This window comes from Xiphias gladius, chromosome 16 (assembly GCF_016859285.1).
Source record: "Xiphias gladius isolate SHS-SW01 ecotype Sanya breed wild chromosome 16, ASM1685928v1, whole genome shotgun sequence".
Lineage (NCBI taxonomy): Eukaryota > Metazoa > Chordata > Actinopteri > Istiophoriformes > Xiphiidae > Xiphias > Xiphias gladius.
This window is the reverse complement of record NC_053415.1, coordinates 23,432,805-23,447,937: the sequence shown is the minus strand read 5'-3', so window position 1 is coordinate 23,447,937 and position 15,133 is coordinate 23,432,805. Positions and strand designations below refer to the sequence as shown.

The 15,133-nt window shown below is 43.0% G+C and overlaps 2 protein-coding genes across 2 annotated transcripts in view; both read left to right on the top strand.

Annotated features, from left to right (window-relative positions):
- The window catches only part of lats2 (large tumor suppressor kinase 2), a 35,442-nt gene extending 26,179 nt beyond the window's left edge, over window positions 1–9,263 (top strand). Inside the window, exons 5-9 of the mRNA XM_040148062.1 lie at window positions 588–815; window positions 1,036–1,390; window positions 2,362–2,544; window positions 3,521–3,627; window positions 4,485–9,263. Of these exons, the coding sequence (XP_040003996.1) occupies window positions 588–815; window positions 1,036–1,390; window positions 2,362–2,544; window positions 3,521–3,627; window positions 4,485–5,078 (1,467 nt within the window). The 3' untranslated portion in view covers window positions 5,079–9,263. The remainder of the gene's footprint in view (window positions 1–587; window positions 816–1,035; window positions 1,391–2,361; window positions 2,545–3,520; window positions 3,628–4,484) is intronic.
- A 1,997-nt stretch (window positions 9,264–11,260) lies between these two features.
- xpo4 (exportin 4) overlaps window positions 11,261–15,133 on the top strand; it is a 64,780-nt gene continuing 60,907 nt past the window's right edge. Inside the window, exons 1-2 of the mRNA XM_040148063.1 lie at window positions 11,261–11,350; window positions 14,668–14,773. Coding sequence (XP_040003997.1) covers window positions 11,261–11,350; window positions 14,668–14,773 — 196 coding nt within the window. The remainder of the gene's footprint in view (window positions 11,351–14,667; window positions 14,774–15,133) is intronic.

Sequence of the window (15,133 nt, the reverse complement as noted above, 5' to 3'; positions counted from 1 at the left end):
CGCATTGTTCGCTGTGAAGATGATCCTGTCTCAAGCAAGCGTAGAGTCTCCAAAACTTTATTTTGAAAGAAAATAAAATCAATTGCCATCTTTAGGTTGAAATTCAATAAAGAAACTCATCAACATGCTTTGGAAAATGGTCAGAATTTGTAGTTAATTGGGTAAAACCTGAAAACCCACGGGTAAAATTCTTTAGTCTGTATAGGAAATGAGAATGGTAACGGGTTGCATGGAGCAGTGATGTCCAAGAGGTTGTCATCCAGAAAATTCTCCCTCAGGACTTTGTTTTAGACAACAAAACCTTTGTCTTGGTATGAGGAGTCAGTGAGTTCACACTTGTGTTTTCATGGGCTTGTCCTGAATCATGGCTTTGGCCTCTGCCTTTTTGACCTAGTTTAAAGTGATTTGAAAGCAATTCTTAGAGAAGAAAAAATACCACACAGTTGAATAACAGAATGAGTTAAATTTGACAACAAAGGTCAGGGTGCCGGGTTCAGCTCGTGCCACATTCCTAGGTCATTACTAATCACGGATGAAAAATTAACCCCTCACCCTCACAATCTTTCTCCACTCCCGCTCTTGTCCAGGCTGGTCTGTCAGAAGCAGAGCAGGAACAGATGAGGAAGATGCTGAACCAGAAAGAGTCCAACTACAACAGGCTACGTCGTGCTAAAATGGACAAGTCCATGTTTGTCAAAATCAAGACGTTGGGCATAGGTGCCTTCGGTGAAGTGTGTCTGACGCGTAAAGTGGACACCGGTGCACTTTATGCCATGAAAACGCTTCGCAAGAAAGATGTTCTGAACCGCAACCAGGTGATTTAATACATTTTTATGTATATAGTACACAGTATTACTGTTTTGAGGACGCCCTTGAGTTAGAGCATTCACTCTTTCTTATCATGTTTGTACATACCATACTGATCCACTGAGCTGCAGCCGGTTTGTGTCTTTGTGGATATTATTGTTGGTATTTAAATTAATGATGACAAGTTGTAATGCAGACTAGTTCAAATGTGCACTTTCTTCGATGCAGGTGGCTCACGTGAAAGCGGAGCGTGACATCCTGGCGGAGGCCGACAACGAGTGGGTGGTGCGTCTCTACTACTCCTTTCAGGACCGCGACAGCCTCTACTTCGTCATGGACTACATCCCCGGAGGCGACATGATGAGCCTGCTCATCCGAATGGGCGTCTTCCCCGAACCTCTGGCACGCTTCTACGTGGCGGAGTTGACGCTGGCTATCGAGAGTGTCCACAAGATGGGCTTCATCCACCGCGACATCAAGCCTGACAACATCCTCATTGACCTTGACGGACACATCAAGCTGACGGATTTCGGTCTGTGCACAGGCTTCCGCTGGACACACAACTCCAAGTACTACCAGAAAGGTGAGGCAGTTTATGATGATGGTTTAGTGCTCTACTCGTGCTACATGGCCAAAATATCTTAACATGCGCACACACACACATGCACACATGATTTAACAGTGGATTCAATGGATTTTGTAAACATGCAGCCTACATGTAAGAACATACTGTATAATGTGCACTAATAAGAGTGATAATCACAGATGTTTTTCTTAGAACTACATCTTACTCTCACTGTTTTGTAATGGAGAATCATAGTTCATATAAATACCATTTAGTTTCTCCGATCACGTTCAGGAGAAGACAAGTTTATTTGCATAGAACCTTTCAAAAACAAGGAAATACAGAGTGCTTTACATGAGACACAAAAACACAAGGCATCGTAAAAAGACAGTAAAAAAATACATAAACTAGATTTAAAATAGAAGATACAAACAAGCTACAATAGAATGAGGCGGAATAAACAGTCAAAATTAAAATTACAGTGCAGCTACAGGTGATAGGCTGATTTTGTAATGTAAGACCAAGACTTCAGGCTTGGTTTGTGGTCTTTACCATTAGCGACAGAGCACTGACTTTAAATTTCTTTTCTTTGGCTCCAAAAGCAATTATTTCAGTCTTATCTGTGTTTAACTGGAGGAAGTTTTGACATATCCAATCAGCGATTTGTTCAAAGCACCTACTCAGTGCCTGTGTGGGACAATAGTCATCTGGTGATATCGTTATATAAATCTGTTTGTTGTGCGCGTATTTATGGCAAGATAAGGCAAAATTAAATGAGCACGCAAGTGCATTGTCAGGCACATTCAGACTTGGCAGCTGCAAGGTCCAGCCCGTTCGCTGGTCATTATGTGCTTTGCTCAAAGGCACCTCAAAAACTGGCAGTTGTTCAGAGTGTTACCTTTCCCATCCAGCTAATCCAGGCAGTGTGTCATCGTGTGTGCTTTTTTGTGCGAAGTTCAACAACATCGTTCCTCTTCTTCTGTCTTTAGGAAGTCACGTCAGACAGGACAGCATGGAGCCCAGTGACTTCTGGGATGACGTTTCCAACTGTCGGTGTGGCGACCGGCTGATGACACTGGAGCAGCGCGCCAACCGGCAGCACCAGCGCTGCCTGGCTCACTCCTTGGTGGGAACGCCAAACTACATTGCACCTGAGGTGCTGCTGCGCAAAGGTGGGCGAGAATAAAATGGATGATTACTGCAGATTCAGCTGAGCAGTGTCTGAAGTAAAAGTATCTGATGACTGAAAAAACTTTGATCTGATTATTTAACCATCCAGATATAAGGTTTAAGACGCTGCTGCTTTGTGTAGAGCCAGCTTCACATGGGGTCACTGGTTTGAATAGCTCATGGTTGGAAAGAGAGTACACGTGACAGTTAGTCTGAAAATGGACCAGAGGCTGAAGAAATCAACATTAACTGATTCATTTACCAAATACAAATTTGTTTTTGTCTTTGCATTTGCCTGTTGATAATTTTAAAGTAAAGAAAACAAGGTGAAAATTCCTTTTCCTTGAATTTCAGATCCTTTGTGACAAAAGTGTCCTTGTGCCAAGTATGTGCTCATATTTTAGACATTTAGTTTACGTTTATCCTTCACAAAACTGGAGTTAGTTTCAATTCTCGGTTTATGAAAATTCAGCATTTACCATGATAAGGAATGTAACTGTGAATTCAAAACTCATCATGTAATAAATATTATCCTAGAATACTCAGACATGTTGCATATCTTTTGCATATGCAGCAGAGTCAGTTAATACGTGGACACTGTCACCTTTTTTTGTCGTGTTGGCTCTGTACTCGGCATGAAACATTAGCTTTGATGTTTTAAGTTCTGACATTGAGCTTTAATTTGAGGATATTTTGTGTGAACACAGTAGAAAGTGTAGCCCCATTGTTGTCCTACTGTTCAAAGAATTGTAGAATTGGGTGTAAACAGGGTTCTACGCTGTTGATCAAGCATCAGTGTGAACACCCTCAGCCACTGCTGAGGGTCCGCACTTTAAATTCAGAGTCATTGTTTCATTTCAAATGAATTCATTGAGGTGCAGAGTCAACACAACAGAAAATACGTGTTTGAGCAAATAGTTACGATGTTATAATGTTTGTCACTCATAGTTTAATCTGATATTCGTGTCGTGTGTGCAGGTTACACCCAGCTGTGTGACTGGTGGAGCGTGGGAGTAATCCTGTTCGAGATGCTGGTGGGACAGCCGCCCTTCCTGGCTCCCACACCCACCGAGACTCAGATTAAGGTCGGTGAAGAAGAAAAATATCCCCGCTTTGATTTAGAAATTAAATCATTGACCAATGGATGAATGAATATCAGCCTGGTGTCTCTGGATCAGTTCAGTCGCAGCAGGCCAGGCCAGTTAAACAGTGGCACATTATATCTGCCCTCCTGCTGGTCTTGGCTTCATGAACGACATAGAGGGTGAATAAAACAGTGTAATACTTGGCTCAAGTTACAGGGACTGGAATCAAAAAAAATTTTCCACATCTCAAACGTGGCATGATGACAGGACACCAAAACTATGTCCAATAAATCAGCTAGTCTTGAGGCCATGTGACCTTTTGTTAAAGGGTCGGTTCGGCCAGATCATTAAAGCCATACAGATAGTTTTGGAATCAAAAGCTGTTTTTGGAATAAGAGTCAAAACCATAGTTGACAAGCAGAATTTCACCACAAGGTTAACTCAGTAGCTGTCCTGGAGCTTTCGATCGTATCTCACCATCTTCCTCGGCAGATGGAGTTTGCCCAGTTGAAAAACAATCTCGGCACAAGGTCTGTTCAGTGGCTGTTCTCAACCTTTCAGTTGTTTAATACGATCTTCCTCATCAGATGCAGTTGTCCAGAAAAAAAACCTCTACATTTTCATGACAACTGGGCAACTCCCATCTACTGAGGAAGATCCTCTGATATGATTGAAAGCTCCAGAACCCCAGCTAAATGGATCTTGCGGTGAGATTGTCTTAGTCAGCTGCTGTTTCAAGGATCAAGAGGGAACTTTCAATCGCGAGTCTAAACTGGTGGTTTTATAACATCATAATGCAACATCTGACATTACAGTAGCTGTGGTAAACTCACGTATTATGCATCTCCCCTCCACAGGTCATTAACTGGGAGAGCACACTGCAGGTGCCCGCCCAGGTCAAACTGAGCCCCGAGTCTGTCGACATCATCGGTCGCCTCTGCTGCTCTGCAGAGGACCGGCTGGGCGCCAACGGCGCCGGTGAGATCAAGGCCCACCCCTTCTTCGCCCAGATGGACTTCTCCAGCAATCTACGGCAGCAACCGGCCCCCTACCGGCCCAAGATCGCCCACCCAATGGACACGTCCAACTTTGACCCCGTGGAGGAGGAGGGTGGCCCCGGGGCATGGAGTGACAGCGGGGACAGCACCCGCGCTTTCGACACGCTCTACTCCCCGCATGGGAAGCACCCAGAACACGCCTTCTACGAGTTCACCTTCCGCAGGTTCTTCGACGACCACGGCTGCCCCTTCCGCTACCCTAAACCGCTTGAGGCCAGCGTGGTTCCGCCAAGCATCTCCGGAGCCAGCAGCATGGGCCCAGAGGAGGAGGAGGAACAGGAAGAAGAAGAGGAGGAGGAGGAGGAAGAGGAGGAAGAGGAGGAGGAGGAGGAAGAGGAAGATGAAGAGGAGGAGGGAGAGCAGGGGGAAGGATGTGAGCCGGTGTACGTCTAGAGCTGCAGACCGATACTTTTCCTGTGCAGGGTGTGTCTGTAACTGCCGATTAACGTTCATCATTGAGCTCATGACCCTCCCGCCTGCCGCTGCTCTTCTTCTGTGTATGTGTCTGTGTGTGTGTTATGCATATCTGGCATGTGTGGTTGTTAAATTGCAGGAGCAGGATTGACAAACATCGCCACCTTGTGGAATCTGTAGTGCATCCACAATGACTTCAAATACAAAACTCCCCTGATCCGGGACCAAGCAACAACATTCTGTATTTGACTGACTGCATCAAGGGTGAAGCGTATGCGGTGAGCAGAGCAAGACCCAGACACTGTTCAGGTTGAAAGGAGATAGTTAATATCCTTGGGAATGTGAGGAGGTCTGGATCTAATGGTTCTAATTCGAGGACCTCTTCTGGTTATTCCAGGGGTTTCTTGTCCCATTCCTTCCACCCTTGGTCTTACGGACAAATGAAACACCTCGACGGTGATTGTCTGACACAGGAGCTACTTCCTGTTCTACCTGAGCTGCTTTACACTCAAATATTGGACATGGCAATGTGAAGAGTGGAATCAGTTTACTCAGTAATCGCACGGGGGGGGGGGTTAGCAACACGCCTCTTTCACAGCTGCTGCAAAATAAGCTACAAAGACACATGCATGCACGTGCACACACACTCACACTTATTAAGTACAGCTCGTGCTTGGTCATAGAGGGTGAAAAAGGCGTGGGTCTCTGCAGGTAGATTTCAGTTGTCTCAGAAGCTGTCTCAGACCAGATGGATGAAAAATTCTCCCAGGTTCCTCTGACACGTTCGTTTGGCAGCAACCGGTTTTCAAAATTGATATATTTCTGTGTCTTCGGCTGAAATTTCTGCATTTGTAGCAGATCAAATTTCAAAAATTTGAAATTACAGCAACCAAAAATATTTTGTTTTGCTATCTTCTACATCCATAGCTGCCTCATTTTGTGCCAACTCTAGTTCAGTGTAATGTTTTGTCCTTCAGGTGGAGCCCGAAACTTCTTCCCTAAGAGGTTGCTATTACAAACATCCTTGTTTCTATGAAATGCTTCCTGTTATTGATTCTCTATGATGACGGACCATTTCAGAAGTCACCTCCAAAAAATCCTTAACCCACAAAGGTGCATAGAGCGTGTGTGGATTTTGGTTTGGGCCCTAAAAATCAAGCCAGATTTTATTTTAGTCCGATCCAAGACTGAACCACTCATTAAAACCAGAAATTTCACTGTAAAGCCTCACGTGCAGTTTCTGCTCTTAAACTACAAGAAGAGTTGGATCAGAAGAAAAATGTTTTTGTGTTCAAATGATACTTCTTGTTTATTGGGGGGGGGGCATATTCCTTCACTTGTTTGCACAACACGTAGTTTCTCATGCTTTGTTTAAGGGAAAGAACTGATGAATAAAATGACACTCAACCCGATTCACGAAAATTAGGAGAAATCCGAGGTAGACCTGGACAAACCTGAACCCGTCGGGTCGGGTCGGGCTGACTTTTATTTCTGACTGAGAATCAAAGCTCTAACACAAACACACACACACACAAATAACCAACCAGCTGTTTTGCAAAGATCGCTCACACAGTTGCATTTTAATTTAACCAGCCTCCCCTGTCCTCTGGAGGCAGACACAAAAACACAAAGCCACATGTTCTTACAACAGCCAAACTTGTGATAGTATGACTATGTGCAATACAAAAAAATACATTATATATAGTTTTCTAAACACTTAATATCCTTTTGAACGTTTAGTACTGAAATGTACAAATATATTGGTTTATATATATTTTCTTTTTCAGTTACATCATGCTGCTTATTATTGTGGTTAATATTATTTACATTATTATTATTATAATTGTTATTACATGTGTACCTGTTTTCTTTTGTTGTGGCTAAAAGAAGTGTCGGCTCAATTGCCAAGTGTGCTTGGGTTTTGAAAGTACTGAGCTATGCGCCTTTCTATAATTGAATGTCGGAGTGTGTGCCGCCGCCCGGTGTCGAAGGCGACGACGGTGGTGATGATGATGATTATGATGATGATGATGATGATCAGTGTTTGCGGAACATTGTGGGTAGACTCTTCACCTCCTGCAGCCAGGCTGGTCCTGAGAGGAGAGGAGGGTGTAAAGGTTTCTGGTTCAGAAAGACATGGAACAGAGTAGATAAGAGTTAGAGTAGGAGGAGGAGGAGCGAGGCGGGTTGGCTTCAGGAAATGTAATTGGAAAATAAGAATGAATAGCTTTCTCTATTTTACAGGCAAAAGGTTAAACTTCAACAAAGTGTTAGTGTTTGGTACATTTTCTTTATTTATCCGAAATGACCACAAGTTTGAGTGTTGTTTAACTCTGTACTTTTACTACAAACCTGTGCCATGTTCTGTATTGGTGCTCTGCTGCCCAGCAGATGACACTGTCATCCAGTACCTTCATGCTCATTGACAATCAGTAAACAGTGCCTGCTCTCTCTGAACTGAGCTGCGGGGTTAGTTAATACCCAACTCTTCCAGCAGTATTGTGAGGTTGACTTAAGGACAGGGAATGCTAAAGAAGCCAGAACGTTTTTTTAAGTGATTCTCTGACGCATAACTGGCAGAACGATGAAAATGTGTGGATAAGATTTGTTACAGATGATTTGGGGTTTTTTTGTTTGTTTTGTTTGTTTTTTTTAATTATTATTATTATTATTTTGCTTGACAATGTATTGAAAGTTTGTTTTTCTGTAAACGTGCCTTGTGTTCTACAGTGAGCAGCACAATCTTAAAAGATTACCCTCCTATTATCATCTCTTTTTCACAGACCTTTCTTACCTGTTATTACTCTCGATGTGGGGAAACTGGCAGAGCACGCTCTGTTTCACATTCACACTGGCTCTGTCAACACGCGCCACCATCGTCGTTCTTATTCTAGTCGGTAACTCAAAGTAAGCAGAATTAGGTAAGGCAGGGGTTGAGGGGAAAACGGGCAAGACAATAAATTACAACTCCTGCTATCAAAGACCGATGAGACGTATAATCTGAAGGTGGCTTTTTTTCCCCTTAAAGTCGCATGGAAACGCCACTACGATTACATTTTTCTGCAACTCAGTGTTTTTCTTGTTGCAACGTATTGTTTTAGGAAAGGGAAAAAGGGTTTTTCACCGCAATGTTGCAACTCAAGTCATGTTTCAATTTGAGAAGCTGCTGGTTTTATTTGGAGTGGATTGTTCAAAATTTAAATTCCATTTCACAGACTGACGGCTTTGTTGCATGAATACACACACACACACAAAAAAAAAATATTCAATCACATTGTGATTGCTGTTGTTGTGATTGTGTTTGATGGTGGCTCAAGCTGGAGCCAGTCTCCTGCAGGTAAACATAGCCAGGGTTGTCTGTGAGCTGCCTAGATAAGCCAGTCTTCTGCAGAGCAGCACCACTGGATCCATCATGGGTGAAGTGCCTTGCTCAAGGGCACCATCATTGCGACTGTTGAAGCAGACGGGCGTTGCTCTTTCACTCTTCCCCCATCCAGTTTTTCTGTCAGCCGGTCCAGACGTCTGACCAGACGTCCTTCCACTTTCTCTAAACCTCTCGTGGACCGCGTTGCCAATCCACATCGACCAGGACGGACTGCTGCGTGGACAATAGCTTTATAACGAGAGCCGCGACTCTCTGCAGTGTGTGTGTGAGTGCCACAAAGTGTGTGAGGTGTTTCCTGGATGTGTTTTTGTTTTTTGTTCCTATGGTTAGAGAGTGATGACTGACAATCTTTGACTGACTTGATCTTGATTTCGTCACGAGACTTTTACTTGTGTATCCTTTTCATTTTGTATTTTTACTCTAAGGAGCCTCTGCTTTTCTTCGATGCTTCTTAATGTATGATACAATTCTGTTACTCTTGAATTTATATTTATACAGATATACATATTTTTTGTATCCCCCCCCCTTTTTTTTTTCAATTTCCCTTGTGCTAATGTTCAAACATCCATGTCTACACAGTATTATAGATGATGTAATGTGGACAGCTATCTCTTTTTTTTACATTTATGTATGAACAGAGAATTTGTAAAAATGCTTTCACAGTCCTTGTGTGTAAAATGTATGTATAAATTAAATTAACCAACTTGGACTCGTGCTTTATTTCAGTGCATATGATGTGTGAACAGAAGGTGCTGAATCTTATTTTTAAGGCCTGTCATAGCTTGAGAGTTAGATCACATGTTGAATTTGACTTTTTTTTAAAATATCCAATACAATTGGGCTCATGAGCAAAAAAATCTGTTGTATACCATGATAATTAAATATAATATGCAAGGAAGGATTACATTTCTGTTGACTGTCATCCGTGCACAGTGAATCCATCTGAATTCAGCTTACTTTTTGTTTTTGGAAAAAGACAGTTCATCTACTTTTGATAAATAAACAGAAATGAGGTCAGGGAGCGATATAAACAGTAACTTATACTGTAATACCAAGCATAAGACATTCTGCTTTTTCGTGATGGAAACGTGAACTCGAAAGTTAGTAAATCTCGAATTAATTTTTTTACAAAAAAGACAAATTTCACAGTTTAAAAACAATGAGTTGATTGAATAACACTGCAGCAAAAAGTGGGCCTATGGCTCATTGTGGATTTAAATCTTTTTTGTTTTATTTGACATTTGAAACATATCCCCATATTTTTTTTTTTTTCTGTTTAACTTCTGGCATCACTACATTCAGAGGTTGATCTCTTACAAAAGTAGCAAAACCACAACCCAAATCTGTTATAAGTTTAGTAATCAAAATTTTATTTGAGTAAAAGTACATAAGTATTAGCAGCAAAATGTATTTTAGGTACCAAAAGTACTCACTATTTAAAATGGCCGCTTTCAGACTGTTGTCATTACCTCTGCCAAAGAGGTTATATAATCACAACAGTGTCTGTTTTTTTTTGGTTTGTTTGCTTGCTTGTCAGTGGGATTACGTGAAAAGTACTGAACCGATTTGCACCGGACTTGTCTGGTGTATGTTCTTTGACATTGGCCTTAGCGGAGGTCTGCTCTCTACCGAGTGCATTTTCTAATTATTGTTAATATTCTATTAATATTACCGATGTAATCAACAATAATGTTGCAGTTGGTTGAAGTGGAGCAAAACATTTTTTTTTCTTTTTAAACTACAGTATTGTGTTCACTTGGGTGGTTTAATACCAGTGCATCATATTTTGATGAACTGTTTTGAATGTTAAAATCTTAACTCTGCCATCGAATGCTGTCAAAGAAAGTAGGAATAAAAGGTGTCACACTATCCTCTTAAATGCAGAAGTATAAGCAGTAACAAAAAGTAATAGTAAGACAAGAACCTCAAAATTATACAGCTACATGCTTGGGGAAAATGGTTGGCGTCTGTGCTTTGTTTTGTTTGCTGTACTTGTCGGACATCACTACATCGATGAATGGACTATGAGAAAATGGGCCCCCTGGGCAGAGACGGGCGAAGTGCCCCTCACTTGGCCGTTTAGTCTCTCATTGTAGTCGCTGTATTCATTTTGCATTCATGCTTCTTTGTGGAGTTCTTTTTCTTTTTTTGTCCGTTTTGTTTTTCTCATTGTACTCATTGTGTCTCTCTGTGGTCGTTTTGTGTCTTTGTTGTCATTTTGCATCTTTTTGTGGTCATTTTTGAGTCTCTGTAGTAGTAGTTTGTCTCTTTGTAGTCGTTTTTGAGTCTCTGTAGTAGTTTTTTTCGGTCATTTTTTTGTCTCTGTACTCATTGTGTCTCTCTGTGGTCATTTTTGAGTCTCTGTAGTAGTTTTTTCGGTCATTTTTTGTCTCTGTACTCATTGTGTCTCTCTGTGGTCGTTTTGCCTCTCGTCGGGATAATTTTTGCATCTCTTTTTGGTCTTTTTTTTTTTTTGTCTTTTAACTGAGCTCTGTGACTTTTCAAACAAAAAAATATTAACAGCCAACTTAAGCCACTAAAATAGTGTTCCAGGGGTTTCTAGTGTTTGTTTGGGTTTTTTTTTTGTTCCTCCATCATAACGTCACGTTTTTGCTAAAGCCTGCGGCACCTCAGGCATCCGGGCGGGAGAGCGCGGCAGCGGAGTGGAGGTTTTTCTCCTCCGGGCTGCGGTTGCAGTACCCGCCGCCTCCGCGCCGGGGATGGCGGGTTCAACCCTGCCCGGGTACCGACGCTGTAATCCCACAATGCAGAGCGCATGGCGCGTCATTGGAGAGGGACGATGATGGCGGCGGTCGGTGCACCAGAAGTGATCACACAGCTGGAAAGCGCTGCCAAAGTTTTAATGGTGAGAGACTCAGCGTTACTCTAGAGTCGCGGTGGAGAAGGTCCACGTTTCTTAACTTTGTCTCGGCTTGAGTTAGGCGGCTGGGGGACTCCCGCCGCTGTTTGTTTCTTCTCGGTTTCTGTTGTTAAATGTGTTCAGTTTTCCCCGTTTTGCTTTTTTTTTTTTATACTAGAGAAGCGATGCGTGGCGCAAAAATCCCGCAAAACCCCCGCTCGCAACCGTAATACCCCTCCCCACCTCTCCCCTCGTTCAGCCCCGTTCCCCTCGCAGACCCCCGCCGCCCTAAAATATCCCCCCACGTTCGGACACTTTCCAGTGCGGCTCAGGTTTTTCCAGAAACTTCGCCCCTTCAGCTGTCAACGTTACCTCAAGTTTCGTTGCACTGTGGGCACACGGTTGGAGCATCTCCGTCCGCAGCCTTAGCTCATCCTCTGGCTCCCAAAACACCCGTTTCCATCAAGTGTTTGTGCTCCGCCGCCCCCCTCCTCCTCCTCCACCGACTCCCCTTCCACCTCTGTGCACCCTCCAGCCTCCGTTGGGACAAATGGAGGCACCGGCTAGGTGCGAGTGGCTAACCATGTGCCTGTCATGAGTCCGTGTGAGTTGTCGGACAGATCAGCTAGCCGGAGCCTGCCCGGGCTCTCTGCCATTTTGCCTCCCCGTGCCGTGGCCCCTTTTTTCAAACCAAACGCGTTGCACCTTGTTGCACCTTGTTGCACCTTGTTGCACCGTGGAAACGCGGAGCCGGCCTGGCCGAGGAACGCGCCTGTCCAGTGGATCGGTTGCTTCATGGGAGCACCCCGGCTTTACCCCCACATGTTAGCCAGCAGGTCTCCTCTGAATTGGGTTTTGTTTTTAATCAATCCTGCCCTTGTTGATGACCCAGTACAAACACGTCTCGGTGGCCAGACTAACCAGGGGGTGTCTGGGAAAGGCTCTTGACTTTGATTTACAGTCAAAGTCGGCTGAACAGGACGGCGGCGGCCGTCAGGGCTGACGTTATGTGTTTCATGCTGATTCTTAGCATGTGACAGTGGCACCGCTCCTGGTTTGCCTGCCGGGGGGGGGGCACACATGAAAAAGCCCCGTCCGAACTCTGTCGTCTCGTCGGGGGATCTTAAGTCTCAGATATCGAGAGCTGCTGATCTGACAACCGGATCCACGACCCAATAATCCCCCAAAAAAAACCAACAACCTCCCCGCGCGCACAAAACAACACATGAAAAAGCAGCTCGTGGGCCACGATAAGTGACAGGCACCCGGCACAGGACCAGACTACGCCACGTTACAGTGTTTATTTACAGAAGATCAAGTCAGGTGCACTGACACACACACACACACACACACACACACACACACACACACACACACACACACACACTACAGATGGCGTTAGATTTGAATTTGATTGTATGTATTTCATGCATCATTGACTGCATGAATAAAAATACCACTGGTCATTTTTCAGTGGAATTTTTTTTATTTATTTTTTGGATTTCTGTCATCGAAATGGCTCAGGTTAATCTCAGTTGTTTCGCTCTGAATCTCATCTCAGTTGTTGTATTCTTACTGTTTTTTTTTTTTTTGTATTATTATTTATATTATATATATTTTTTGCCATTTTTGCCTTCATCAGGCAGCTGATAGAGTAGAGACGGACAGGAAATGAGGGGAAAAAGAGGGGAGTGATTTTGCAACAAAGGGTCCCGGCCGGGAATCGAACCGTGGATGTTGTGGCTGTATTTTGTACGTCTTTACCACCACGACACCCCGGAAGGCTGAATATTAATCAATGCATTGAAAGCGGAAATGTCGGGCACATGGTCAGGTACATAAGCTTTTAATTTTGCTCTACCGATAAACCACTCCAACATATTTCTGTTATATTTTGGCACATGCCTAAAAACTAATACGTCAAAGTAATTACTGAGTCAGGTTTCATTTACAGTAGTCTTCCAAAGTCCCAGGTTGACTTTGAGTTTTCTAAACATACTCCATTGTGTTAACATGCTAACAGCCAACCTATATGTGCTTTCCCACACATTCAGACACTTGGATACACAGCTGTGGACACTGTTGCCTTAACTCCCCAGTAGCTTTCTTCTTGATGGATGTAATTCAGAGCTGGGCAGCGCGTTGATGTTTTATCCATTGATTGTCTGGCATCGTTTTAGATACAGTGAACCACGTCTAGATTAACCAGAGGCACATCAGTATCTTGCGTACGCTGCATCTGTTGTGTGTAAAATTGGCCCCTTGGAGGCCGCACAGCAAGCTAAACACGACATTGATGTAGTGTCACCTCATTAAAAAACAGTCGATTTACACAGCTAGCAGACACAGAGCATTTATTTGGAGTCATGTTTTTCTGGCCACTTGTTGAATGTAAGTCGCTCTCCTTTTAGCTCTGTTTAGCTCTTGAAGGAAGTATCACTGTGTTCACCAGCTAGTCGATAACCTTGTGTGTCTGCTTTTTTTTTGTAATGCTGGGAAAATGATCTACAGTGGGTTTATCCGACCATTTTTTGCCAAAAAGAGCTGCCTGCTGAGACTGCAAGTGGAACTGATGAGAGTGATGAGACTGCACCAAAACAGTGAAGCCGTGGGCTGTAAAATCAAGATAATGAGCTGGAAGTCAGAAGCTTCAGAGTCAGAAAATAACGCAATTTGCCAACCCCAATGACACTTACCAACACTTCTCACATTACACACAGTAGTTCTTTCATCTGTTTATGTAAAAATATTAATTAGTGCAGCTTTAAAATTTCTTGTCATCGAGGTAGATATTGCATGTCATTGAGATTTTATCTGTTATTTAATTTTTTGGTCATATTAGAATCCCTATTTGTGGTATAGGTCTTGGTGTAATCTGCAATTAGATCTGGAATGTGACTTTCCTGCTGAGCTGTATCGTAGCGACACTCCTCAAGTGTGTGTGTGGGGGTGTGTGTTACGCTTTCTCACTTTCATTCATAGCACATTTGGAGCTCTAATGCCTTTTTTATTATCATGGAGGGTTTTCTGTTATTGGGTCCCTTGTTTGTACTCTGTTCGTAAAGTTTGACTACAATATTAATGTCATGGTGTGCGATAGTAGTACTCCTTTTTATGGTGTTGGTTTTATGATGAACTCTTTGCTCTAACTGATTTAATGTTTACTGTGCACTCTGAGCCACCAATGGAAAGAGAGAAAGGGCCTCCTCCTGTGCCTCCTCCTGTAACAACTCCTAATCTCACCCCCAGAAAAACTAAGTCTCATTTATAAAATGTTTTGTTTGTTTTGTTTGTTTTGTTTGTTTTGTTTGTTTTTTTTGCAGGCACCGCCGTCCATGGTCAGCACAGAACAGAGGCAGCATGCTGAGCACGTATTCCTCTCCTTCAGGAAGTCCAAATCCCCTTTTGCCATCTGCAAGCACATCTTAGGTAACTGTTGACTTAATCATTTAGCCTACAGCACTGATTTTTAAAATAAATGTTTTTCACAAACATTTATTTACCCAAGAAAGACTGGCTGAACAAACATGCTGTTTTCTTATACAACTGAGTTTGTACAGTTGAGAGCTGTAGAGTCAGTCCTTATGTGTATTGCCCAAAGGTACATCTACAGTTGTTGTTTAAAGGGAGCAAAGTGTTTTGATTTCACTGTCATTCCATTTCCTCCAAATGTGTCCTTCCAGTCTGGGCTTTAGCCACTGATGTTATGATCACAAACCTTCTGCTGTGATATTTGGGTGTAACACAAACATTGTTAATGTCATGGACCCCCATGCAGCCAAAATGTAC